This window comes from Spermophilus citellus, assembly GCF_964194105.1.
Source record: "Spermophilus citellus genome assembly, chromosome: 17".
NCBI lineage: Eukaryota > Metazoa > Chordata > Mammalia > Rodentia > Sciuridae > Spermophilus > Spermophilus citellus.
Window position 1 is genome coordinate 10,297,220 of NC_138199.1, and position 27,439 is coordinate 10,324,658.

The 27,439-nt window shown below is 40.5% G+C and overlaps 1 protein-coding gene across 2 annotated transcripts in view; it reads right to left on the reverse strand.

The window, feature by feature from the left end:
* DNAH9 (dynein axonemal heavy chain 9) overlaps window positions 1-27,439 on the reverse strand; it is a gene marked incomplete at both ends in the record, with an annotated part of 338,928 nt that overhangs the window by 221,636 nt on the left and 89,853 nt on the right. For both annotated transcript variants that reach the window (XM_081272229.1, XM_081272228.1), the window contains 6 exons: window positions 5,666-5,822; window positions 19,094-19,254; window positions 19,897-20,136; window positions 21,455-21,580; window positions 22,797-22,949; window positions 27,302-27,428. In XM_081272229.1, the coding sequence (XP_081128355.1) occupies window positions 5,666-5,822; window positions 19,094-19,254; window positions 19,897-20,136; window positions 21,455-21,580; window positions 22,797-22,949; window positions 27,302-27,428 (964 nt within the window). The remainder of the gene's footprint in view (window positions 1-5,665; window positions 5,823-19,093; window positions 19,255-19,896; window positions 20,137-21,454; window positions 21,581-22,796; window positions 22,950-27,301; window positions 27,429-27,439) is intronic.

Sequence of the window (27,439 nt, forward strand, 5' to 3'; positions counted from 1 at the left end):
GAGTTCAGAGAGGAATGGATCCAAGTGCTCCAGTTTTGCCAAAGAGGTAGTACAAAAGCACTTTGAAAAATTTATTTCATGAAACACTTGATGTTCCTTGAAGAAAGGTTTTGGAATCAGGTCCTGTGTTCCGGAACTCACTTTTTCTAGATTACAATTATGCACTAGTAGGCTAAGGGGATAGCTTCATGGTAGAGCACTTGTCTAGTATGTGTGAGGCCCCAGTTCAATCCTCAGCACAGGAAAACACACACACACACACACACACACACACACATACACACACACACACATACAGAGCCAGGCATGGTAGTGCACACCTGTGATCCCAATGGCCTGGGAGGCTGAGGCAGGAGGATGGCAAGTTCAAAGCCAGCTTTGGCAACTTTGTGAGGTTTTGAGCAAATTAGTGAGACCCTGTCTCAAAATTTAAAAAAAGCAATGGGTTGAGGATGTGACTTAGTGGTTAAGCACCTCTGTGTTCAATCTTTGGTACAAAAAAAAAAAAAAAAAAAACTACACACAATAAAATTTTAAAGGTTTTGAAGTTCTGCAACAAAAATATTGCTTTATTCTGGCAAACATCATTTTAGTGGGAAGATCATAAGAACATTGTCAGAAGACCCAAGTACCAGAATTTGCAGAACTCTATGCCTCAGAACACACATGGGAAATGCTGGCTTGTATCTGTGTGGGCAGCATAAGAGAGGAAAGAGTTTCCAGAAGGAGGAAAGATAATGGAAGGAAAATGAGCTAAATAAATGATGTGTCCAGGGAAAAATAAAGGTGCCAATTTGGATGGAAAATTGAATTACTCCTGGTTATAAAAAGTCTTGAATTATTATAAAGGATCTTTGGAGGAGGTTTGGAGCAGAGAACATGATTAAAGCATAATTTTGACAGAATCAAACATCCACATAAACCAGGTTGGATGTGGAGCAGTCTTTAAAGAAAGAAGGAAAACAACTCCCACCTCTTCCTAAGCTCCTTAAATTGATAGATTCATCTATTCATTCAACAACTATTTATTGAGTATGTACTATCTGCCAGAGAATATTCTACGTTATGAAGAATCAGCAATCAAGAAGACAAAGACTCTATTCTTGGGGGCTTACATTCTATAACAGCAAAAAAAAAAAAAAATCAGATAGGGGTAAGCCCCCTGGGAATCTTAAAATAAGGGCAACAGTGATTCAGACTGAGTAGTCAAAGGTTATATCTCTGAGCAGGTGAAGTGAGTTCCAGGCACTGGGTTTGTGTGCTTTACATTATTCCATATCATTCTCAAATAATCCTATAGGTAAGTATTTTCTATCTATTTACCTACTACCTATGTGTCTGTCCATCCATCTGTCCATCCACCCATCCTCATTCACCCATCCATCTGTCTGTCCATCTATCTATCTATCTGTATGTCTGTATGTCTCAACCTGGTAAGTGATGCAAAAACTAAGTAGAAATTCAGGAACCAACATTCATGCTTTAAAAAGTTTTTTAAAGTTGTGGATCCCTTTCATCATATGTAAACCTAAGATATAAAATTTTCAAAAGTAGACTTTCTATAGGTAGATGCTTGTCACCCCACTCATTACTCCCTGAGGACCTGTCGCAGAACCCCGGACGCCACACCACCCCATTTGTTCACCCCACATACTCATGGTGTTATTAGCTAGGCAGCGACCTCACCAGGTCATGAGATAGGGAGCTTCTGGACAGAGATACAGGCCAGAAGGACAGGGTTCAAAAGCCTGGAGGTGAGGGGCATGCTGTAGGGAGCTTCAGTGTTGCTGACAGGCCAGCACTGGGGGAGGAAGGACACCAAATGGCCAGGGTGGCCCAGGTTTTCAGCTGGACCTCAGAGAAATTGAAACCATTTTTACTGAAGGGATGGGAGGGATTGACCTGGGAGGAACAGAAGTGTTAATCACAATACAAGAGAAAGACATCCTAATGGAGATGTTTGCTGCCTCGTCAGAGGCTGAACTAGAACTTGGGTGAAGTTGGAGAACAGACGTGTGCATTATGTAAAAACGGACATTATGAAAAATGACTGGTAAATATGATTGGGAGACCAAGAGATCAGAGAGTTAGGTGGAGAGCTGTGGCAGGGTCATGTTTTAGAAGCCTTGGGAGTTGGGAGTCTCCAAGGAGTCTGAGGCTCAGAAAGGCTCAGAGTAATTCCAGACATTCTCAGGTTCAAACACCATTCGATGTTTCTCCAATAGCATCTTCGAATTGAGGTCAGGGGGGAAGTATTGGCTATTGTAATATCCAGAGCATCTCAGCACTAAAACTGCAACCATTTATAGAGACAGAGGCTAGATTTATGAGGTATCTATAGAGGAAAGCAATGACTTCCCCTTTTCCCCACATCTTCATACTGTTCTGTGGCCATACCAGTTCCCCGGCACATCTAATCCTCATGGAGCTAAATGGGCAGATGCCCCTTATTGAACTCCTGAGGCACAGGGGGACATGAGAGGGTCTACAACTACTGCCCAAACTAAACTCTTCAGCTGCTCTGTTTGCTGTGCTATCCTCTGCAATGTTCTCACCAAAGACCTTTCCTCCTTCCAGTCTCCCCAACTTAATTCATACATATATTTGTTTTTACTCCTATTCTGCAGGAGTGAAAGGTCTTTCCCAGCCCAGCTCTTCAAAGTTAGATTCTCTCAATGGCTTCTGGTCCTTTCCTTCTTTACTCATCACCTTTCTTCTGCTCCCCCAATGCTCCCTAAGGAACGTCGGCCATTGTTGCATGCTTATTTCTTCTAGCTTTTACTCTAGAGAGCCATTAATGGAATTTATATGGCCAGCTCCTGCAAGAAGAGCTCAGGGGGTCAAGGCAGACTGAGGGCGTAGAGACTGGTATTGTCTCCATGTAAAACTCAGTCCTGGCTTCAAGGCTGACGCTGCAATGGGTTAGGTGTGTTAAAATGCCACACCCCAGATCTCATGTGCTCCTTAAAGTCATCAGCACCATCTGTGGATTTCCTGTGTTCTGGAATGTTCCACGGCTTGGAGCTTGTAAAGTACACATTAGCACCCAGGATTGTGCTGTCTGGGTGCTAATCAGCTCCTCTGATTATTTAGCATGCGTTTTGGCCCTCCTGATCGCCTGACCTATCTATCCATCTTTCTGGTGGACCTATCATCTATTAGTAACCCATCTATCTTCTATTTATCTTATCTATCAATCAACCATTCACCATGTATAACCCATCAATCATGTATGAATGTATCTATCTATATATTTCCTTATCTGTATCATTTGTAGGGTTCACTGTTCCCCCCCCACTTTCTTTCTTTGTCCTAACCAAAAATAGTGGTTAATTGCCTTGGCCATTCTATGACCTAGTCAGCTGCAGGATGTATCCAGCAGGCCTGAGCCATTGCAGGGGCTTCGAACATTCCCAGTCACTGATAATAGTGTTTAGATTATCGCTCAAAACACTGAAAGAAACTGGTTTCAGCTCTGATCAAAAATTCCTTAAACCTTCATATAAATTACTCCATGTACTGACCCCTTTGCCAAAGACACTCTTAGGTTGAACACCCCTTTTCTCTTGCTGTCAGGAGAAGCTGAGGCACTCTAAGTTCCTCTAATGAATATTTTGGATTGATCACCAGGGCATTTAGTGCCCTCTCCTCTTCCCTTTCCCTCCCTTCCCTCCCTTCTTCTCTCCCTCCCTCTCTTTCTTGTGTGCTGGGGATTGACACCACAGGCTCATGGCTTTGTGCTTGCTGAACAAGTGCTCTGTCACTGAGCGGCACCCCTAGCCTTCAGTGCCTTCTTTCTTTGGAATCCCATCCAGCCCCATCTTGGGATGGTTTGGGGCACTCCCTTGTGGGAAGTCCCCTACGGCTGCCTCTGGGGTGACTCCAGCTGCAGATTTGTCAGGATGAAACATCATCTGTTTTGGGTATCCTTCCACAATGCCCAACCCATGCTGAGCAGTACCCAACAAATTAGCTTGATTTCATAATCAAAAGTAACTCCTGAATGACCAAGGGACAAGGAGGCTTGAGAACAGCTTAGTGAGGTTGTCCGGCTACCAGGGATATTTGGTGCCTAGCACGGGTCACCTTTATTCTGGTGTGTGGCATTAAGACTGTACCTCTTGATATTGCTCTGCTCTGTGTCTGGTCCAGATTTGATGGCTGAAGCTTCTCTCATAGTTCAAATGAACAAAGGAACCACTCCTCCTCCTATCTTGTACTCTGAGAGGATTCAGTGGGGTTAGGACTCAGTGAGTGATCATTTTCAAAAGAATTGGGTAAAATGGCCTTGGTGATCCCTGGTTATGTAGTCAACTCATCTCTTCTGTTTGCTACGCTAGGTGTGGCTTTGAAGATGTCCACTGATTGTCTTCATCAATACAGCGCATCTTCTACATCAAAATAAGTATGCCTTTTAGAACTTTCCCCTAGGGAAACTACTCATTGTAGCCATATTGCCAGTTCTCCACTACAGAAGAATCTAGAAACTTAAAAATCATCCTTAAGATTGAATTTATTTCTTTATGGGGGAAACTATATTTTCTTCCAACCTGATTTAAAAAGAAACATTATCTGATTGCACTCATCGAAGAAAAGCAGCTGTGCTAAAATTCAGGGGACATGGACCCAGGGGAGGGCAGTTTTGTTTGCTTGCTGTGAGAACACATAGTGCTACAGGACTTTGCTAGTCTTTGCACAGAAAAGCCACACACGAGAGAAATTATTAGTTATAGAAGAGTCTCATTTAAAAAGCCCCATAACTCTTTAACTGCAAGAGTTACGTTGAAATCTCTAAAATGATTTCTACAGTAAACTGATTTTATAAGTGATGTATCACATGATTTATATATTTAATGCAGCAGTTTCTATTTTTCTACTGTAGTTATCTTATTTATAAAAGGGAGGTAAGGCAGTAGACAAAAACACATACAATATAACAAAATAAAAATAATGGGATGGTGGACAGTGAGGAAATCTATTACTACAGATTTAGAAAATGAATTCAGTGTGAACAGAACGTTTCTAGCAAAGAAGGGACCTCATGGGCCTTTTGTTTCTCTAGCTTTTCTCTGTGACACAACCAGGAGCACATTAGTTCTTAAGAATGACAAGTTGTTGAATAAAGCACATTAGCTTTGCACCTGACTCCTGCAGGCATCTCTTGCAATGAGTGGGGTCAATCTGTTCTATTTTAGAAGTCACACTTGGTCTCATAAAATATGACAGGGAATGGCTGCATTCCAGAGAGATCAAAAACAGTGCCACACAAAGACAGGAGTCTGCATCAGGCCTACTATGAGCCTTTCTGGGCTTCTAGATCAAATAGTAAACTTTATAGGGCTTTAGATGCATGTTGTTTCTCCATTTTACAGATGATGAAGGAAAAATCCACAAGGTGAAGTCACTCGTCTGTGGACACAAAGCTCATTAGTAGAATTAGAATGTGTGAAGCTGGGCCTCTTTGTCACTTAAGAGGTTTGCAGAGAGGCCCACGAGGTCCAGGGTCAGAGATTCTCAGATTTACTATGAAGGAGCCAACAGAAACCCCTTTGTCTGAACTCTTTGACCTCGGGGGAGCTGGGCCAACAGAGTGTGGATAAACCTTGTGCCTGGTTTGTGCTACCACCCAACTCCTAATCTCTCCCAAAGCTGGGTTGACCTATACCTTGTAGTCCATCTGCTCTGAGCAGTTAAACACATAGACCATGATGCCCAGTGCTCGGCCCAGGTCCTTGGTGGTCTCGGTCTTGCCCGTGCCTGCAGGTCCTGCTGGAGCTCCACTCATGGTCAAGTGCAGAGACTGGGTGAGGGTGATGTAGCACCTGCCAAGCACAGGAGGGCAAATGTCATCCTCAGTGAAAGAGGTGGGCCCTGCAGAGTCCCAGAGAAATCCAGGTTCAAGGCCAGGTGAGATGGGACACAGCTTCTGTAAAGGAATGCTCAGAGCCCAGCCGCTCTCTCTACTCCCCACAGAGCTCTGAGGACTTCCCACAGGTCAACCTGATCCTGGCACCCCTCAAAGGGCCTCAGCAGATCTCTGCCAGGCCCACCTTGATCTTGACCCTGCCGACTCCCCCAGGTTCACTGCTCTCTGCTGCTCTGCTCCCTCCCCCAGACAGAAGCCTCTAGCCACAGGGAGCTACATTGGCTTTTCAGACACAGTAGGATTGAACTTGACCTTCTCTCCTCCCCTCATCTTGGATCATGTCACCTGGCTAGTGGTTGGCACCCCCTAGGGACTCATAGTTGGCATTTCTTCACCAGGCGTGATTCCCAACACTGGAGAGAGTGAGCAGATTAGCTCCTACTCATACATCTTCAGAATATACTCTTGTGAGATACACAAAGCAGAGCTATCTCTTATTTATTATTTCATCTCAGAGCCTAGCATATAGCTCCTGGTACATGTAAGTGCACAGTAGCTATTTATGAAATGGGAATAAATCCATCAATGAATCCATCAATCATTTAATTTACTTAATCTTCCTGGGACTATTTTACTAATGGCAATAAAATAAACCTCCATTTTAAGATTATTTCTGGCACTTTACAAAAAGGATGCAGAGTTCTACTGGTTTCACTTCAAAATGTGCCTTTTGGGCAATAAACATGAAAAGATGATCATAATCCTTGGTCACTAGGGAAATGCCAATTAAATCCTCCATGAGATATCATTACACAGCCCTAAGATGGCTATAATCCAAAAGACAACAATGATAAGTATTGGTGAGGATGCAGAAAAACTGGAAAATTCCTACATTGCTGATGGGAATGTCAAACGGGATAGCCACTTTGAAAGACAGATTAAAAGTTTCTTCAAAAGTAAAGCTGAGCAGGTGATTCAGAAATTCTTCTCTTATGAATTTATTTATTCCTCCAAAAGAAATAAATCTGCTTGTTTATTGACCTTGTTCATGTCAGCAGTATTTTTAACAGTAAAAAGCTAAAAACAAGCCAAATGCCTGCCAACAATGAATGGATAAACAAAACGTAATAAATTCATGCAATAGAATACTCTTCAGCATTATAAAGGAATGAAATGATGACCATGGTACAAAAATAGATGAATTTCAAAAACATTATGCTAAGTGAGAGAAAAGCCAGACACAAAAAATTATATATTGTTATTCCATTTAAATGAAATGCCCAAAAAGACAGAGAGACAGCCAACAGATCAGTGGATGCCTAGGGATGGAGATGGGAGTAGAGATTTACTGCAAATAGTATGAGGGAAATGTTCCAGAACTGGATTGAGATGATGCTTGAACAACACATATTTACTAAAAATCATTGAATTGTATGCTTGTCATGCGTAGACTTTGAGGCCTGCAAATTAGACTCTGAACTTGCAGGCTGGGTGGTCCAATGAGGTATCCAAAGTTAATTCTGTTTCTGAACCTGATGTCTCAGGCTGACCAAAGACAGACCAAAGGCAGTTGACAAAAACACATCCAATATAACAAAATAAAAATAATGGGATAGCGGACAGTGAGGATATTGCTACACATTTAGAAAATGAATTCAGTGTCAACAGAACATTTCTAGCAAAGAAGGGACCTCATGGGCCTTTTGTTTCTCTGGCTTTTCTCTGTGACACAACCTGGAGCACATTATTTCTTAAGAATGACAAGTGTCTGAACAAAGCACGTTAGCTTTGCACCTGACTCCTGCAGGCATCTCTTGCAATGAGTGGGGTCAATCTATTCTATTTTAGAAGTCACACTTGCTCTCATAAAACATGCTAGGGAATGGCCACATTCTGGAGAGCCCCAAAACAGTGCCACACAAAGAAAAGAGTTGTCATCAGAGCAATGTGTGGGTCTCTGCCTCTTGTGCCAGATGGTGCCTGCATCTCTACACACTGCACTGAGCCTAGCTGCAGAATGGTTTTGAAAGGACCTGAAGTCAGTTCCTTTCTTCTCCTCTAATGAACTACAAAATTTCTTTATCTCTTTCAGACTTTGAAAGTGAAATTCAGGAAGGCAGATTCCATAAGAAGAGAGGAGAGGTGTGTGGCCATCCAGGATCCTGCAGCTGCCTGACTTTTTCTGTGGACATTAGGACACTGACCATCAGACAGGCCATGAGGGGAGGTGAGTCAGGATGAAAGTGAAAAGTTGGGTCTTGTCTTTCTTGACCACTGTTACCATTCAATTACTTTTTTCTCCCCTCAAACATTCATGGCTGGATCTTCATGGTCCTATGTACAGCCTTTGGGACTCTTGAGTTTCTGGCTCCAGACTGGCCCATACCATCCACCTCTCTGGATTCCAGAGCCACTGCAGCCCTACACCCTTCAGAAGGAAAGGCCTGAAGGAGCAGAATCCTAACCCCCCTAGGACTCACCTCACCATCTCCACTCTCCCCTACTTTCTGTCCCCCACAGATGCCTTCTCTGCATCTAAAGCACCATCCCATGTCTCCTTTTTCCAGAGGCACAGGGAACACAAGAAATTTGGAAATCTAAAAGGTTTTTTTTTTTTAAGAGAGAGTGACCTTCAAGGATACATAAAATTATAAGAGGTCATGAGGGGCAAGGGGGAGGGAAAAAAAGGGAGAGAATTGAACAACAGCATGGGAGGTAGAGAGGGAAGATGGGAGGGGAGGGGAGGAGAGGGGGGATAGGAAAGGAAAGGGGGATAGGAAAGGTAGCAGAATACAACAGTCACTAATATGGCATTATGTAAAAATGTGAATATATAACAGATGTGATTCTGCAATCTGTATTTGGGGTGAAAATGGGAGTTCAAAACACAATTTGAGTCAAATGTATGAAAGATGATATATCATGAGCTACGTAATGCTTTAAATAATCAATAAAAAATAAAATAAAAAAAAAATAAAAAAAATAATAAAACGAAAAAAAAAGAGAGAGTGAGAGAGGAGAGAGAGTGTGTGAGAGAGAGAATTTTTAATATTTATTTTTTAGTTATCTGTGGACACAACATCTTTGTATGTGGTGCTGAGGATCGAACCCGGGCCGCATGCATGCCAGGCGAGCGCACTACCGCTTGAGCCACATCCCCAGCCCCTAAAAGGTTTTACCAAATAGAATTTTCATAGAAAAACTTAAGAATCATTTGAAAGAAATCTTTGGGACTGGATGCACTCTTGTTTTGAGCATCTAGTAAGTTTCTGGTCATCTCCCGGAGCACTGTGGGGGAAATGTCAAAATATTATTTCTCCCCCATGACAATAAAACTCATGATCTGAGAGAGATTTTCTAAGTGGATTAATCCAATTCTCATATTTTACAAATGAGTGGACTGAGGCTCAGGGAGAGAAACTGGGCTGTCTAATGAGTCCTACTAACTAAGAGAGGACGAGTACGGTTTTAACACAAACATCTTTTTTCCCCCCAAGTACCATCATTTATGTTTTTTTTTATTTTGATTTGTTATATATGACTGCATAATGCATTACAATTCAAAGTTCACATATAGAGCATAATTTTTCATATCTCTGGTTGTACACACAATAGAGTCACATCCTTCTTGTCTTCTTACATGTACTTAGGGTAATGATGACCATCACATTCCATCATCTTTCCTACTCCTATGCCCCCTCCCTCCCCTTTTCCCCTTTGTCCTATCTAGAGTTCATTTAATCCTCCCACCCCACCCCCACAGCATATTTTGGATCAGCATCCTTAAATCAGAGAAATCATTCAGCAATTGGTTTTGGGGATCAGCTCACTTCACCTAGCATTATATTCTCCAGCTTCATCCATTTACCTGCAAAAGCCATGTTTTTATTCTCTTTTAATGCTGAGTAAAATTCCATTGTGTATATATGCCACATTTTTTTTATCCATTCATCTACTGAAGGGCATCTAGGTTGGCTCCACAGTTTAGCTATTGTGAATTGTGCTTCTGTAAACATTGATGTGGCTGTGTCCCTGTAGTATGCTGTTTTAAGTCCTTTGAATATAGACCAAGGAGAGGGATAGCTGGGTCAAATGGTGGTTCCATTCCCAGTTTTCCAGGATTCTCTATACTGCTTTCCATATTGGCTGCACCAATTTGCAGAACCACTAGCAATGTATGAGTGTGCCTTTTTACCCACATCCTCACCAACACTTATTATTGTTTGAATGCATAATAGCTGCTGTTCTGACTGGAGTGAGATGAAATCTTAGAGTAGTTTTGATTTGCATTTCTCTAGTCACTAGAGATGTTGAACATTTTTTTTTTCATATGTTTGTTGATTGATTATATATCCTCTTCTGAGAAGTGTCTGTCAAGTTCCTTGGCCCATTTATTGATTGGGTTATTTGTTTTTTTGGTGTTAAGATTTTTGAGTTCTTTATATATTCTAGAGATTAGAGCTCTACCTGATGTGTGTGTGTTACGAATTTGTTCCCAGTTAGTAGGCTCTCTATTCACTTCACTGATTGTTTCTTTTGCTGAGAAGAAGCTTTTTAGTTTGAATCCATTCCACTTATTGATTCTTGAAATTAATTCTTGTGCTATAGGAGTCTTATTGAGGAGCTTGGGGCCTAATCCCATGTGACAGAGATTTGGAATAAAAGGCATTTCTATATATCAGTGACAAATCCTCTGAAAGGAAAATGAGGAAAACTACCCCATTTACAATAGCATTAAATAAAATAAAATACTTGGAAATTGACTTAACAAAAGAGGAGAAAGACCTCTACAATGAAAACTACAGAACCCTAAAGAGAGAAATCAAAGAAGACCTTAGAAGATGGGAAGATCTCCCTTGCTCTTGGATAGGCAGAATTAATATTGTCAAAATGACCATACTACCAAAAGCACTATACAGATTTAATGCAATTCCAATCAAAATCCCAACGATATTTCTCATAGAAATAGAAAAAGCAGTCATGAAATTCACCTGGAAAAATAAGAGACCCAGAATAGCTAAAGCAATCCTTAACAAGAAGAGTGAAGCAGGTGACATCCCAATACCAGACCTTAAACTATACTACAGAAAAACAGTAACAAAAACACCATGGTATTGGCACCAAAATAGGCTTGTAGATCAATGGTATAAAATAGAGGACACAGAGACTAACCCACATAACTACAATTATCTTATATTAGAGAAAGGACCAAAAACATACATTGGAGAAAAGATAGCCTTTGCAACAAATGGTGCTGGGAAAATTGGAAATCCACATGTAACAAAATGAAATTAAAGCCCTATCTCTCACCATGCACAAAATTCAACTCAAATTAGATCAAGGACCTAGGAATTAAACCAGAAACACTGCATGTAACACAAAGCTTTGTAAGGCACAAAGAAAAGAGAGGAGCCGTTATATCCCTCTGCTACCTTCAGACACATCCCTGCTCTAAGAAACCCTCTGTAGTCTATTAAAGAGTCCATTCCTTTAAATACCCAAGTCAGCTCCTTCAATCTGCTCCTGCTTCTTAGTGTGGGCTGGGAGTTGATGCTACATCCTTTTAAGGCAAGGACTCAAATCAGGCAGAATGACTTCCAACCTTGCTTCCATTATGCTGGTGTCTGGCAGACTTGGTCAAATTACTAAAAAAGTTTTGGGTTAAAAAAAAAAGTGTCATCAGGGTCCTGCTATGGTTTGGATGTGGTTTGTCTTTCCAAAAGTTTGTGTCCTGGAAGCTTAGTACCCAGTGTGGTGGTGTTAAGAGGTAGTAGAAGATTTAAAAGGCAGGGCCTCCTGGAAGGTGGCTAGGTCATTGGTATGCCTTTGAAAGAGATTAAGGCTGGTCTCACAGAGTTTTTGCAGAAGTGAGTTATTACAAAAGGAGCAATACCATCTCCTCCTTGCTCTCGGGATTCCTAACTCACCATGTTATCTCTGCACATAGGTCTGCCATTTTGTGATGCCATCAGCCACAAGGTCTTCCTCAGAGATTAAACAGATAGGGTCACCCAATTTTGGACTTCCAGCCCCCCAAACCATGAACCAAATAAATCCCTTTCCTATATGTGTATTTTGTTGTAGCAATGGAAACTGGGTTAATAGCGGTCCATCACATGTGGCTTTTCTTCTGGTATATTTAATTTCATTATTATTGTTTTATAGCAGTTCCTTCCACAATGAGCCAATTCCAATTGTTTGAAAGGTCTTCCTAAAATTGAGCTAAAGTAGTCTTGTTTTCTCTGGGAAAATGACTTTTACAAGTTGTAGTTTTATCTGCCCCACCAGGGTCTTAAGAGTTTAAGATGGGACAAGAGATTTAAAGGTAACTTGAAAGGGGGCTGGGGTAATAGCTCAGTGGTACAGTGCTTGCCTAGCATGTGTGAGGCACTGGGTTTGATCCTCAGCACCATATAAAAATAAATAAATAAAATAAAGTCATTGTGTTTTAAAAAAAGTAACTTGAAAGGTAGAAATTCAGTGCACTTTTTAGTGGTGTTATTTTTTGAGGTAACAAATAATTGAAATATAGTTTTTTTCTCTCTCTTTTTTATTCAGTTGTTCAACTTGCAGATAAAGAAAATATCAAATATGCTGTGTATAGATTTTGACTATGAAGAGCTGTTGCTATCACAAAAATTTTGTCTGGATAATCTTCGAGTTGGTAGAGTCAGGATGGTCTGTATTAATTTTCTATTGCTGTGAAACGAACTACCCACACACTTAGAGGCTTAAAACGACACCCATGTATTAGGTCACAGTTCTGTGGGTCACAAGTCCAGTTGGGTTCTCTGCTTAGGGGCTCATGAGACCAAAATCAAGGTATCAGCTGGGCTGGACTAGTATCTAAGGAGATCTGCTTCCAAGCTCATTCAGGTGTTTGGTTGTGGAACTGAGGCCCTGTTGGTTGCTGTCAGCCAGGGGATCTCTCAGCTCCCAGAGTCCATTATACCTTCCTTGTCATGGTCCCTTCACAATTGGCAATGGGATGTCAAATACTCATTAGGCTTCAGATTATTGTGACTTTCTCTTTTGTTTTTACCAAAACAAAACTCTGCTTTTGAGAGCTCACATGACCTTATATTAGGTCCATCTGAATAATTTCCTTTTTTACTGTAGGTTATGGTTTGGATTTTTAAATGTCCTCCAAAGGCTCATGAGGGAAGGCCTTGGTCTCCACTTTGTGGGGCTGCTGGGAAGTTGTGGTGCTGCCTTTAAAGGGATAGGGCCAGTGGAAGGAAGTCAGGTCACTGGGGTTGTGTCCTTGAACAGGATATTGGTCACTTCCTTTCTATATATATATATATACTCTCTGGCCTCCATGAGGTGGACAGGCCTTCTCCATGCACTCTGCCATGATATGTACTATGCTGCCACAGTACATCATTTTTTTGTTACTATAGGGCCAAGTAATCATGAATGTAAACCTCTGAAAGTGTCAGCCCCAATGAATTTTTCCTCCTTTGATTTTTTTTCCTCAGATGTTTCTATTACAGCAGTGGAAAGCACCTTATTACAAACACGATCATGAAAATGATATCACCATAGACTCAACTTTCACCCACATTCAAATACAAAGGGGTTTTACAAGAATTAGACACTGAGGGTCAGTCTTGGAATTCTGACTACCGCATGGTTCAATAATCATAACTGAGGAATGAATGTGGTACAAAAAATATCTACCTGCAGAGAAGCCTCCAGTAACATACCCCGGACTCAGATTCTTCCTGATGTTTGATATCTTTGATGACAACTCGAATTAGCAAATATTCAGCCTGGAGATATAACCCAGTGGTGGAGCATTTGCCTAGCATATGCAAGACCCTGGGTTTAATTCCAAATACCACAAAAAGAAAAAAAAAGAAATTATTGACCAGCTAGAACTAGATAGAAGATGGATCAAATTTCTGAATAGTTTTACAATCCAAAATGATGAGCTAGACTCAACAAAATCAAATTTAAATTGGGCAATGCAAAATAACCTTCCAAACACTTGAATGTATAGAGAAGGGGAGGGAGATATGATTAGAAGGCACTTCACATGAACAAGACCCAGAGATTTTAGTAGGTTGCAAGTTCATTATGACAAACAGAATTAATAGAAAAAAAAGTCTTTAGTGTCAAGCAAAACCTAGTCTGTTCCTTTTATAACATTTTAATATTTGACTTTAAAAATTCTTCTTGTTCCACATCCACACAAAGACTTTCATGGAAATGTTCATGGCAGTACTATTTATAATGACCCCAACTAGAAACAATCTAAGTGTCCACCAGTGGTGCATGGAAAGACAGAATAATTGTTCCCAATTTTAGGATCTATTACATAAATCATTTGGTTATAAGATCCTTTCAACCAGTGCTTATATTTTCTGCTTACACTACCTCATAAGTGACTTTCCCAAAACGTGACAGAAAGAACTGAGAGGAATTTCTCGAATGTCCCACATATGATCACTTTAGAATAACAGCATGCCTAGTCACTAAGCTCAAATAGTTATGACTATGCTCTGAAATACAGTCAAAAAGTTTTCCAAAGAATTAAAAAAGGTTAAATGAAAAAGATAGAGTGAACTAGAATAAAATGTAGATGAATATTAAATTTATCTTTATATGAATAGGGACTTTCTCAGCATAAAAGTAATCATACAAACAGAGAAAAGTGAGCAATGATAGTAATAATACATACACCGAGTAGAAAATCTAATAGTCAATAAACATGTGATTCTGAATCCTGTAATTAAGGACACCTAAATCCAAACAAGACATAATTTTGACTAATAAAATTAATTAAAATGTCTACAGTAATATTTAATGCTGTTTAAGATATTGTTCACTCAATACTTTCATAATCCACCAGTAAGAACAGCTTTATGAAAGTCCATAGTTTCATAAAACATTATTTTTCAGGAAAAATTTGTAAGTATGTATCATCTAATTGTCTTATTTCTTGAACTATATCCTGGGGAAATAATAATAAATTTTGGCCAAAAATTTACACATGATTTCATGCTTTAATAGTAAATGCTTAGAAATAACTTAAATACCCATAATATGGTTAATATGGGATACTTGCAAATAGACTATAATTCAGCATTTAAGTGTTAGAGAATGCACAAAATATAGTGCTCAGTAAAACAAGCAATCTAGCTATTTTATACGCAGCATATAACCTTAATTTCATCTTTTAAAATCTACCTGTAGAAGAAAATAGACTAAATATTAACAAGGATTATCTCTGGGTGACTTTTATGTTCTTTGTTACAGGTTACTAAATTTTCCAGATTTTCTCTAATAAAAATATCAGAGAAAAACTTCAAAAGAAAGTGTGTGGTTTTGCAAGTTACGCCCTTGTCCAGCAAACCACCTTCAAAGACTTTGACATCAATTATGCCTCACCTATGTGTAGTAGTTCCTGAGAAATTAAGAGGCACTCCAAATTAGTACACAGTTGATTAAAACAGTACTTAACACAGAATAGAAAGTGGGCATTTGTGTGTGAAGGTGAAGGAAGGGGAGAAGGGGGAAGGAGATCATCCAAAGGCTAAGAAACTACTTATGAGAATTGCTTTTGTTCAGCCTGGAAAAACATTTCCATTTATTTCTTCAACTTAGTGTTGTGCCAAAGTCCTGCGACAATGGCTGAGCCATGGTACCTACTTATATATTCAAGTCCCATCCAGGCAGTGGGAAATTCCAAAGAAACAGGCATAATCAGCCAGATGTACTGTACTACGGGTGTGCTTTTAATGAATGTGCAAAGGTTGTACGGATCAATTGTCCATTTGATTAATTCTTCTGGCAGGAGGGAATTAAATGTACTTACGCTACACCCCAGTAAAGGTTGAATGCTCTTTAAAATGTGATTTTTTATGTGGAGGCCAATTTTCTTTTCTTTTTTTTTTTTTCTGGGTAAAACATTTCTTGAGATAATAATAGAAGTCAATGAGAAAATGGAATTTACCATATAAATATTCAACTACGTAGTACTTTTGTCAGAAAGGTACTTAATGGGCCCAACAAGGTCAAGGTCTATATAGTATTCACCATTCTTTGCAGCAAACCTTCCTTTCAATTTGTTATTTGCTTCATTTCACAGAAGAGGTGATAAATCCCTATTTTAGAAATAATTCATTGTCCAAACTTTACCCTTTCCCTCTGTAAGGCATTCAGCGTAAGCATATTAGAGACCTCTAAATCCAAAAGAAGCAATTATCTTCTTCAACTCTCAGGCAGGTGCAAAGGCCCCGGGGAAACAAAAGAGAATTGTACTTTTAATCATTTGATAGTTCAGTGGGAAAGAAGGAAATATTCTGGATGGCACAGGGAAGAAGCTGAGTTGAGAGGGGAATCATTTCCTTGCATTTGCTCAGGAAGTATACCTTGAATGTTTTTGATGTGGTGGCACAGTGCTAGGTCCTGAGAGTAGAGCAGAGAGGGAATCAAAGTCAATGTTATCATGGAGTTATATAGTCTATGGTGGGGGACAGACATGAATCAAGTTGCTCAAATATATCATGGCTTCATTATTTCTGTTTCAAGTGATATAAATTCCCAAACTATTAGCTCATATTCCAAGACAGGCAAAAAAAAAAAAGAGAAATCATTGCAAAAAGACTGTGCCAGATTTCCTCTCTGCCTAGTGACAGAAGTCTTGCTGAGAATCACCATAAAGCCAAAGACATTCGAGAGTCCAGTCTGACTGAAGCTAAAAGTGGGAAAACTTTTCCTTCAACTCACACCGGCAGAGCCCCTCCAACTAACTGGGCCCAAGCAATCCCAGGTGAAATTGTTCAGACGACAGACCTCCCAGATTTTGCAGCTGCCTTTACCATCCCACCTGCAGAGAGATCTGCAAGGGTCCTGAGCAGAGCCCTACCCTGAGTCAACTGGCCTTTCTTGATCCAGTCTCTTCTTACATTGGAGGTTTTCAATATTCAACCATCATTCATTCATTTGAAAAATAGTAATTCAACACCGACTAGGTACCGGTGATCTTGCACACAGGGACAAAGGTTCCTAGTCACAGAGAGGAGTGCAGACGCAGACAGCTAGCAAGCAAGAAAGGTCATTTCAGAAGGTGAGGGAGAAGATGAACAGGAGATGCCCTCAGGGTTATCTGCTCTGTGTGTGTTTGTAGGTGCAGGAGACTGTCTTTTAGAAACTAAGAGTGGTCAGGGAAGACCTCTCAGAATTAAGAGAAGAAGAAAGCGTGAGGCGTCACCAGTGGAAGAGAAAGGCCGGGGCAGGGCACTGCAGGCAGAAGTACATGTCTGTGAAGGCTCCATAGTGGAGTGAACCTCCAGGGATCAAGGAATAGAAAGGAGGCCGTGTGGTTCAAGTGGAGGGAGTGGGGCTTCCAGATGTGGCTGGGAGTCACCAGGTCTTCCAGATGTGGAAGGGAGTCACCAGGTCCTTCAAGGAGTGCAGTTTTGACTCTAGGTGCAGTGGAGAGCCACTGGAGACAGTGACATGGCCTTTACAGGGTCTCACACAAAAGAGAGAGACTATTGTAAAGGGGGAATGATTTGAGTGGAATTCTGGGCAGAAGAGGCCTTTCAGACTGGGTAAGAAAATGAGTTAAAAACAACACTGGGGCTGGTGACCAGGATAACTTCTCCAGGGATGCTGTTGGATTTCTCATGTACTATTCATTCCACGAACAGTGATTATAATTTAACTGATTTGGAAATTTGCATCAGATATTTGTAAATGTGTTTCAGGATTTGGCCACAAACCAGGTGTTATGACTTAACATAGGAGAGAGAAAAAATTAAGAGAAAGATGACATAGATTCTATCTGGCAACTTTAACCTCTGCAATTCATGACAATCTCTTCATTACATAAAGTCATTTGCTTTAGTGAGCCAGTCATGCAGATATATCACTCTTTCTGAACGAGATGAGGCTTAATGTTTAATGGTGTCATGGGGAAAGGGTATGAACTTTTAGCAGAATTTACAGAAATCTCAGAAGAATTAAAATGTCACTTCTCACAACATTATTGCCCTTCCTTCTCTCTCCTTTGCCCAAGCCCTTGCTGACAGATATATTTTCATGAAGCACAGGTTTCCTTCTTTTGCTCCTCTGATAAAAAATTGTCAACGGTTTATCATAAATGATATTCTATAGTCTGACTCTGAAATGGCCGACTAGCTTCTCAGAGTCAAGAATCTATATTCTTCTCTTAGAAACACACCCTGAGTTTTCCCATTTCCATGACTACCTACAACCTTCCATTTTCCAGGAATGCTTATTAGTAGCTCTTTAACTTTGGCAGATCTGTTTTAACAATTAGCAAAAGCTACAGATCCTCTTGATAGAAAAAGGGGCACATCAACCCATCTCCATACAATGTTAGGGACACACTGGAAGCAACTTTCCAACCTCCTATTGGAATCCAACGCGTCCTTCAAGGTCCTGATCAGATACCCTTTCAGTCTTCTTCTCCCCTCTGGGCTCTGAGGGCTCACCCCTGTACCGGGTGTTTGGTAATCTGTAGCATAGAGCTTTGTGCCCTATTTTTTCCCATGGATTTGTACTTTTCTCCCTTGTGCTACTTAAATTTTTATTTAATATGCAGTATTTCCCCCCACGAGAAGGAATTTAAAAGCAAGGACCATTTTAGTCATCTTAGTATTACCAGTGACTAGTTCAGTGTCTGGCATGAATTCATTCAGGTATGAATTCATATGAATGAGAGAAAATAGGTCTCCCTAAAAAGTTATAAGCACCTAATGATCGGAACTACGTTGCTTATATTTCTGTATTCTCAGAGTGAGCGGCACTAAGTAAATGTGGCGGTTGATTGATCAACTGATTGATAAGAGAATAACAGGGCTCAATCACTGAGCCCTTATTATATGCTAAATTCTCCATAAGTATTCCTCTTTTATTATTACCAAAATCATGTGAGACGTGAGTTACTACCTCTGTTGTGCATACGAGGAAACCAAATATTAGTTTAATATTTTCATGGTTAAACAGCTGGTATATGTTAGAGCTGGTGGTCTAACCTAGGTACGTATAACTCCTCGGAAAGTCATGACTCAGGTTTGTTCCAAGGAAGATTCTGCCCCATTTCCTTTCAGTTTTATTTTGCATCTGCTTTGATGAGTCACGTTCTCCCCTTCCAACTCTGTGAGTAATAGCAAGTGATGGTCACCTTGACCCTAAACACCCACTGAATAGCCTAAACCCAATAGCAGTAGGGCTGTTTGTGACACTTACCTGTCAGTCAAAGGTGTGATCACTAGGCGAGGTGTATTTCCCAGGTATTCATAGGAATATAGAAACTGGGCATCACAGATGTTGGCAAAGCAGTGTTTGGCCTCATCATCCCAACGGTGGCGTAGCTGGGACAACCAGAGGAAAGCCTGGGCATTGTCCACCTAAAGAAAGAGTACCAAAGCAGTTGGGTGAACCACAGCATTCAACAGGTAGCAGGTAGCTCCCTGGTATCAGAATTCATGAGTCCTTGGATGGCTTGTGTGCTGTCTGTCACTCAAGAGTGTGGCATGCTATGACCATCACAGCATAGAAGGCACAAGCTATCTAATTTCAGGTGTTCCTTAACTTAGGATGATCTTTTGGCCTGATAAATAACAGAATTATTGAAATTGCACTTAACATGCCCAACCTACTGAATACCATACCTTAGCCTAGACTTAAACTTCTCAAAATACTTATAGTAGCCTACAGTTGGGCAGAAGCATTTAATATAAAACCTATTTTATAATACAGTGTTAAATCTCATGTGATTCATTGAATCCTATACTGATAATACAGTTTCTAGTGAATACATATAACTTTTGCACCGTTGTAAAGTTAGAACAAAGTATAAGTCAAATCATCTTGAGTAGAGGAACATCCACATACTGTTTTGCTGGATGTTCTAAAAGGTAGAAGGAGCCACCATGATCCTCACCCAGTTGGTGTGCAGACCCCAAGACTCTATATTTTAGCCATGTGTGAGCTGCTCCTTTGGTACAGTTGCTCACACAGAGGAACACCCCTGGATCTTTTAGACCTACCTTTTGAGCAATCATCTTGGCCACCACGTCCCGGGCATGCACATCAATGGTGCATATGGTCATGATCTTTTGCCGGTCCCCCTTGGAGAGCTGGCCAATCAGCATGGTGATGAGAGTTTTGAGCTGGGCCACTTGCTTCTTGTAATATTCCTTCATGGCATTCTCATAACCTTCCTCCAGTCTAGAAAATGCAATGCCCACCTCTGTTGTCCACCATATTTGAGTGCAGGTCAGGGCAACCTGTGACACCAGAGTGGTTGGTAAAGCTGTTACCAGGGTTATTTCCAACCAGCCCACTTATAAGACAGCCAGGGCTCAGAATGTAATTGTGTGGGTGACAGAGGCCCTTTCCCGCCCTCTTCCACCAGCAATGACTAAGTGAACCATCTGCTCTAAACCCTTGGGTACGTGAAATGATTATAACGCAAGTAGGGATGGCACTTTTTGCTCCTGAAAAAAATGTATCATTTGTTTGACAGTAACTAGAGTTTGACTCTGGTAATGCCAGTGGCTTCTAGAAACAGATCATTCCATTTCTACTTCCTGGAGATACCATTTTTCCCAAGCTGGAGAGGATAACAACTTGCTGACTGAGCATCTCAGTGACACTCAGTATTTGCTTGGTTCTTCTGGATCCTCTTACTGTCAGAGGATTCTAATTTAATGGGCCACTGCTGATCATCCGTGCCCATACTCACTTTTCCATAAGACTCTCACTACATCTTTAAGTTTAAAAAACATAATATAACTTTAAAATGGCTACTTTTTAAGGCAATGATGAATAATAGCAAAATTCAGTATAGTCAGTATGATTTGAATTTTTTTAGAGATTAAACATAAATAAATGGGAAAGGGGGTTCAAGTCGATATTTTTCATTTGCTTTTATATGGAAAATGCAACATTTTGAGTATTCATGGTAGAAAATTGAGAAAAACTGCTCATCTGTACTTCCACTTGGCGTGGGAGACATTGTTCTAGATGGTATTTATGGTAATAGTTGAAGGCAACATATTTTCTTGTCTCAAGATTCCGATCAGCAATTCTGCCATGAGGAATCTTGATGGGAGTGATTCATTTTGTAAAATAGAGACTCTTGTGGTAGTAAGTTGCGGGGAGCCATCCGTGAAAACCACATGCGAATCTTCTCATGGTATGAAGCCAGGGAGATTTAACCTTGGAAACTATCTGTGGCTCTCCCATGCAATAGATTATCGAAGGCACATGACCTTTATCTTTGCTCTGTTAGGAAGATCTCTCTTCAATGGGCGTAACCCATTGGGAACTGGACAGCCCACCTTTAACCTTTTTTGGAGAAGAACATTCTATAGAGGGCCTTTGGTGTTCCCCGATATAAATAAAGCAGGCACGGGCTCCATTTTGCCATAGTATACGAGTTCCATCTGAATGATTGGCTTGCCTGTTCTGCCCCTGCTTTTTGAAATTATTTTCTGTGTCCTGTGTTTTTTTTGGTCATTCTATTTTTCCCACCTTTTATTTCTCTGAGTGGGACTTGGGTGAGCGTAAGTAATACTATCCCTTAGGTCTCATTATGAATACCTGAGCCGGGTAGTCAAACAGCCACTGCTCCCTTGGTTTTTCCTCATAGGCAGTTACTCCTTCTGTCATCTGGTGCCTAACAGTTGCTTTCATGTGAGCGAGCACGTGGTTCAACCATATTTCTACCTGGAGGAACAACTCTGGGTTAGAAACTGTGAATCTAAAAAGCTTTGATCTGTACTACAGATTTTCATCACCTAGTTTGGGGGGGTGGAGTGAAGAGAATGCAGCCCAGGCATGGTATAGGACCCCAAAGCCCTATCAGAAGGCACAGGGACACATTGGGTGGTGTCGCCTGAGCTGGTGGTAAATGAAAACTAGGTAGATGTGCTTGTTTGGAACACACAGGACAGGGAAACAGGTTACAGGGGTCAGGGACTACTCTACTCCCTAGAGTTCACACAAGGAAATTCAAATCTGGTTTGGGCCAGATTTAGTTAAGTGGATTCTCAAGGACTTGTCCATACTGAGTATGGAGTTATACACCAGGAATGTATTTCCCCACTAACTGTTTTCAGGGTCTACAAAAAGAACACATTCTAAATTAAACTTCAGGACTGCTGGCCATCCCCATTTAACTGAAATTTCAAATTATTTTCTGGTACTAGAATTGCTTTCCAAAATAGAGGTGGATAAAGGTTGGAATTTTATAAAAGACCCCGCTCCCAGCAGGGGTTATTCTGCACTAGATTAGAACTCTCAGGAGCAATGCTGTGCTGGATCAATTAGGATAATGAAAAAGGCAGGATTTACAACTTTAGTGGTGTTGATGGGTGGGAAAGAGGTTTAGGAGAGAATAGACTTGGGCTTTATGTGCCTCAAATTGTATGTGGAAGATTTGGAGGTGCAGTAGGAGAACCTGAACAGGGTGGTAGCTGGCTCTCCTAGGGCTGTGAGGGAAAGTGACTCTGAGGTGTGTTTGTGCAGAGAGGGAACATCTCAGGAAAGTGGGTGATTTCAAAGGACACTTTCTCCAGGGGAAGGTGTCAGGGTTCCAGAGTCCCCTGTGGGCTGCTACAGGGTCGCCATGCTAACACCTCCTGGTGCAGCTAATCATCCTTAAATCCTTTTCTGGTTGACTCACAGAATTGTTTATGTTCATTTTGTTCCTCTTACCATAGGTCTTTGGTTAAGAAAACAACATGAATGCTATCATGTGTCCTTCCCAAAGAGAAGACAGCCGGGCACTAGAGGCTGCTCCAATGTCAGTTCAAGCTGGCTGTCCCAGGGCACAGACAGAAGCTCTTGGACAAGGCCAGCTTCCCCAGAGTTGATGCTAACCATATTTGAATGCCGATGCATGAGAAAGGCATCAGGAGGGGAAAGAACTATATCTCATTACCTGCCCACTGCAGTCACAGGGCTCACTGAAGGCCACATACTCCTCTTCTTTGCTGTACATGCCAAGACTTGTCTTGGTTGGGTTCTCACTGGCATCTAGCTGGAATTGCATCTTGGCCATGTTGTCAAAAAGTTTGGAAAGGTGACGCTGAACCTACGAAAGGAAACCGTGCCAAAATATTGGAGAATGTGTCCAGAAGCAGCTTATTAAAGTTCTCCAGAAGCCAGCCATGTGGCAACCCTTATAAAAAAACAGAACGGTAAACACCAAGCATCTAGAGGGATATTTGTGGGAAAGATGGAGAAAGGAAGATGGGAATTAAATGAATTGGATAGAAGTGGCCAAAGGAACATAAAACCATTGGGAACAGTGCACTAGCTACAAACTGATGGAACCGCATGGTTTGATTGATTCCTACTTGATCTACTAAAGGTAGGACCAGTTTAGAGAGCATACGATGTTTGATTTGTTAGCTTTCATCCTAGGGAGACACAACCGTGAAACAGGGGATGAGCAGGGGATAGTCTGGCAGAAGAGAGCAAATCTGTAGGGTCAAGAGCAGGGGTGACCTTGAAAGAAGCTGTACCATTGTTGGAATCTCTTGAGTTCAGCAAACAAAAACCAGGAGGGTGCAAAGCAAGAGAAAGCATGTTCACACCAAGCAGAAAGCCTGGCCCTGTGGCATCTCATGGTAGAAAAGTCCTTCACAGTAATGCCCGGGGCAGTGTGCGGGGAGGGAGGATGAACACAGCCACACTGTGGTGCTCAAGCCAAAAGATGGCAGGTTGAAGGAAAAAAAATAAATAAAATAAACATAAAAGCTGCCCTCTGGAAGAGCTTCTTGAAAAGATACAAAGGACCCTCCGTCTGCTGGTTTGTGGAATTACGATGCTAAATTCTCCAGCCTATGAAATGAGAGGGAAAAAATCTAAGAGTATTCGGGTGAATTGTGAAGGTACCAGAAGAAGATGCCCCCACACTTACTTGGGATGGACACCTTGATAGGCTGGGCCTTTATTGATCCAAGAACAAAAATAAGGGACTTTAAAAAAGCAACCCTCATGGGACTTAGGAAAATATCATGAGACAGAAAAGAAGGAGAAAACAAGAGTCGAGAAGTTATATAAAAGAACATGTATTTTTTTTAAAGTTTTACTAAGCGAAGCAAATAATTTTGAAACGAATATTGGTTTGTTTTGCTTTCAGTTCAATGAAATCAGTATGAACTCTATAAAATACAAGGTGAAAGATGAGTTGGTTGAGAAATAAAGTAAAAAAAAAAAATCTATCAGCAGCACAGCTCGGTTTATAACAGTGTGGATGATACAAAGGGGCTAGATTGGCACAAGAAGACCAGGGTGGTAGACAAACTTGAGAAAGTGTTGAAGAATAAATGCCAAGGAAGAGGACTGGGGTGAGTACATGACTAAAGAGAAGGCAATGTCTCCAGCACAAAGAAAATAGAATCTGTGATGGAAATTTGATGAACCCGAGGCAAAGATAGTCAGATAATTGAATAGAAATAGGAATTTAAAACCCAGTAGAAGAAAACATTTTTCAAGATAACAAAGGCTCTAGCTTTTAGACAGGGGGAAATCCTCATCAAGTGAGGGGGGAGTTCAAAACATACCTAAGCAAATACTAATTTTAAATTTTTATTTCGAGTTTTGATTTCCATCGGGATCCAGGGAGAAAGAAATTAGATTGACTCAAAAGGTTTAAAAAAAAATAAAAGCAGGCAGGCCTCAGGGGACTGCTCTGTAATAGCGAACGCACAGCAATGTCTGTAAGGATTGAGGGGAAATTACCATGACCCATGACCTCTAAATCTAATTGTTCCATCACTGACGTAGGAAACACAAAGACTCACAGATGTAGGAGGAATGGAGAATTATTCTACTGTGCTTCAACTCTTAGGGTACAAGGGGGAGCTACTCAAAAATTTACTGAAACCAGTGAGAAATAAATCAAAATATTTCAAAAATGAGTACCTTGTGTACTACAGACATACAAAAGGTGGCAGTTATCTGATCCCTTCTATACACAGAATTAGTGAAAATATAGTTACAAAACTGAAGGCTGATACGATTCATATTTCAACTCTTTCATGTCTATGCTACTTTAGAAACATTTCAATCTGTAGGAAATGATAAAAAGAAAAGAAAAGCCACTGCTATAGGAAACACTCTCTCCTTAGTACTTGCTTCTTAGTAACAAAACCACGTGCATGGGTACTCTTCTGCCAGACTATCCCCTGCTCATCCCCTGTCTCTGTTGGAGAAGCTCTCATGTACTGATAATGGTGATGCAAAAGGGTAAAATTCCTTATGGAGGGAAATTGGCCATATCTAAAAAGACTATATATGCATTCACCCTTTGAGTTAGCATTCACACTTCTAGACATTCACCTGGAAAATAGATCTCCAACAATACAGAGTACATGATTATTCAGTGATACCCCATTTGTAATTGTAAAATAGTATAAATGACCTGTGGCCAAACTATGATATATTGGTTCATGGAATATAATGCCAATGGAAAAAAAGTAAAATGAGAGTGATATCTCTCAATTGATATGGAATGATTTCCAGGATATACAAGTGAATGGAAAAAAACCAAGTCCAAACAGGCATACAGCTTAGCATGCTGACCTCCTGTGTAAAAAAAAAAAAAAAGAGGGAGATAAGGAAATGTACAGGAATGATTATAAATAGGTATCTGCTTATTTTTGCAAAGATAAACATAGAGAAGATAAGCAAGAAATGAATGAAACTTGCCATCCCCAGGGAGTGGAGGGGAGATAGAGATGAGGTGGGAGAATAGAGAAAGGAGGAACACTTATCTGAGAACACAAAGCTTTTGGTAATGGTTTGGTTCTTAGAATCAAATCAATATTCTAAAGGCTCAAAAAGTAAAATCAATAAAGAGAAAAAAAACTAAAACTGAAAGTAGAAATGAATGTACGCACGTATACTTCAAATGGATAACAAAACTACATGAAAGTGGGAAAGAACACGTCCAACTAATTCCTGAACACAGAATTTTGGCTCTATATCCTCATTCTAAAGAAAAAAAAAAAACTACAGTCTCTCCTCAGGGTGAGAAGGGAGTATGCAGTAGGGACAGCTCATTTCCTCATATTCATCCTTTTGAGATGCAGACTGTATGGTTGACAGCAATGATTCTCAAAATGTGGCCCTCAGTCCCACAGCCCCACTGGGGAAATTCTTAGAAATGCAAATTCTTTGACCCATCCAGATGTACCAAATCAGAAATTTTGGGACTAAGACCTGAGATCTGTACTTAAGAGACCTTCCGGGTGGTTTTGATGTATTTTCAAGATTGAGAACCGTTGTTTAGAGCTTCCAATACCTATAGTGTTTCAGTTAGCCACCTTAATCCTCCAAATACCTTATAACACAGCTTCTCCTATTTCATATTTCTGTGAAGAAGTGATATGCCCAAGACTATGACTAATGATGGCTGGAATCAGAGACTAGAACCTAAAATTCAGGACTTATTTATGCATGCTTTTTTCTACTAAACCACCTCAACTTTCAATTAATAAATCTTCCAAACTTATCTCCCCATAGAAATTACAGCTATTGCTCTTCTTAATATATGTTTCTATTCTTAATTGATATATAACAATTGTATGTCTTTGTGGGGTACAGAGTGATAGTCACATGTCATGATCAGATCAGAATAATTGGTACATCCATCACCTCGAACACTTATCATTTCTTTGTGTTGAGAACATTCAAATTCCTCTCTGCAAGCTATTTAAGAATATTCAATAATTTTTTTGTCAATCATAGTTATCTTACAGTGCTACAGAACATTAGAAGTTTTTCTTCGTATTCACACACCTATACCTATTAACCATCCTCTCTCCACTCCTTCCCAATATCTTTCCCAGGTTCTGGCAACCTCTGGCCTATTCTCTACTTCTTTGAGATCAACTTTGGCTTCTGAATGTGAAAACGTGGTATTTGTCCTTCTGTGCTTAATTTCTTTCTTTTTTTATTGGTTCTTTTTAGAGTTTTATACATGACAATAGAGTCCAGTTTGATATAATTATACAATCATGGAACATATCTTTTTCTAATTACTTATTTCACTTAACATAATGTCCTCTGGTTCCTTCCACATTATGAGCAAAGAACAGAATTTCATTCTTTTTTTTTTATACAGTTGTCACTGTTGATTGCTATTTACTGGATCTCTCTTCAGAATTAGATTCGAGGCTTTTTTTTTTTTTTTTTTTTTTTGCATTCTCAATGCATCCTCAGTTCTACTTTAGGGAATAGCTGCTAAAGGCCAGGAGGACATCCTGGGCTGCGATAACTAGTGATGGGAATGAAGATGGCACTGAGGTTAGTGAACCATCGCTGGTGGCAACAAGGGCCTGAAATGAAGGTCTTTTCACTGCCAGAGAGGATGCAGCTATCAGTCCTTCTGGACCTTTTTTTTCTCCCCTTTTTGCATGTGCCCCCTCAGCTTACCTGTTGTGGATCTGTGCCATTAGAAAGGATGTCTAGCAGATCAGAAGAGGAGAGAAAATAAAACCGAGGAAAGGCAAGCCTCTTGGTATCTAGGTACTCTGCTAGGGCCTTCTCACATAGGCACAATCTGAGGGCACA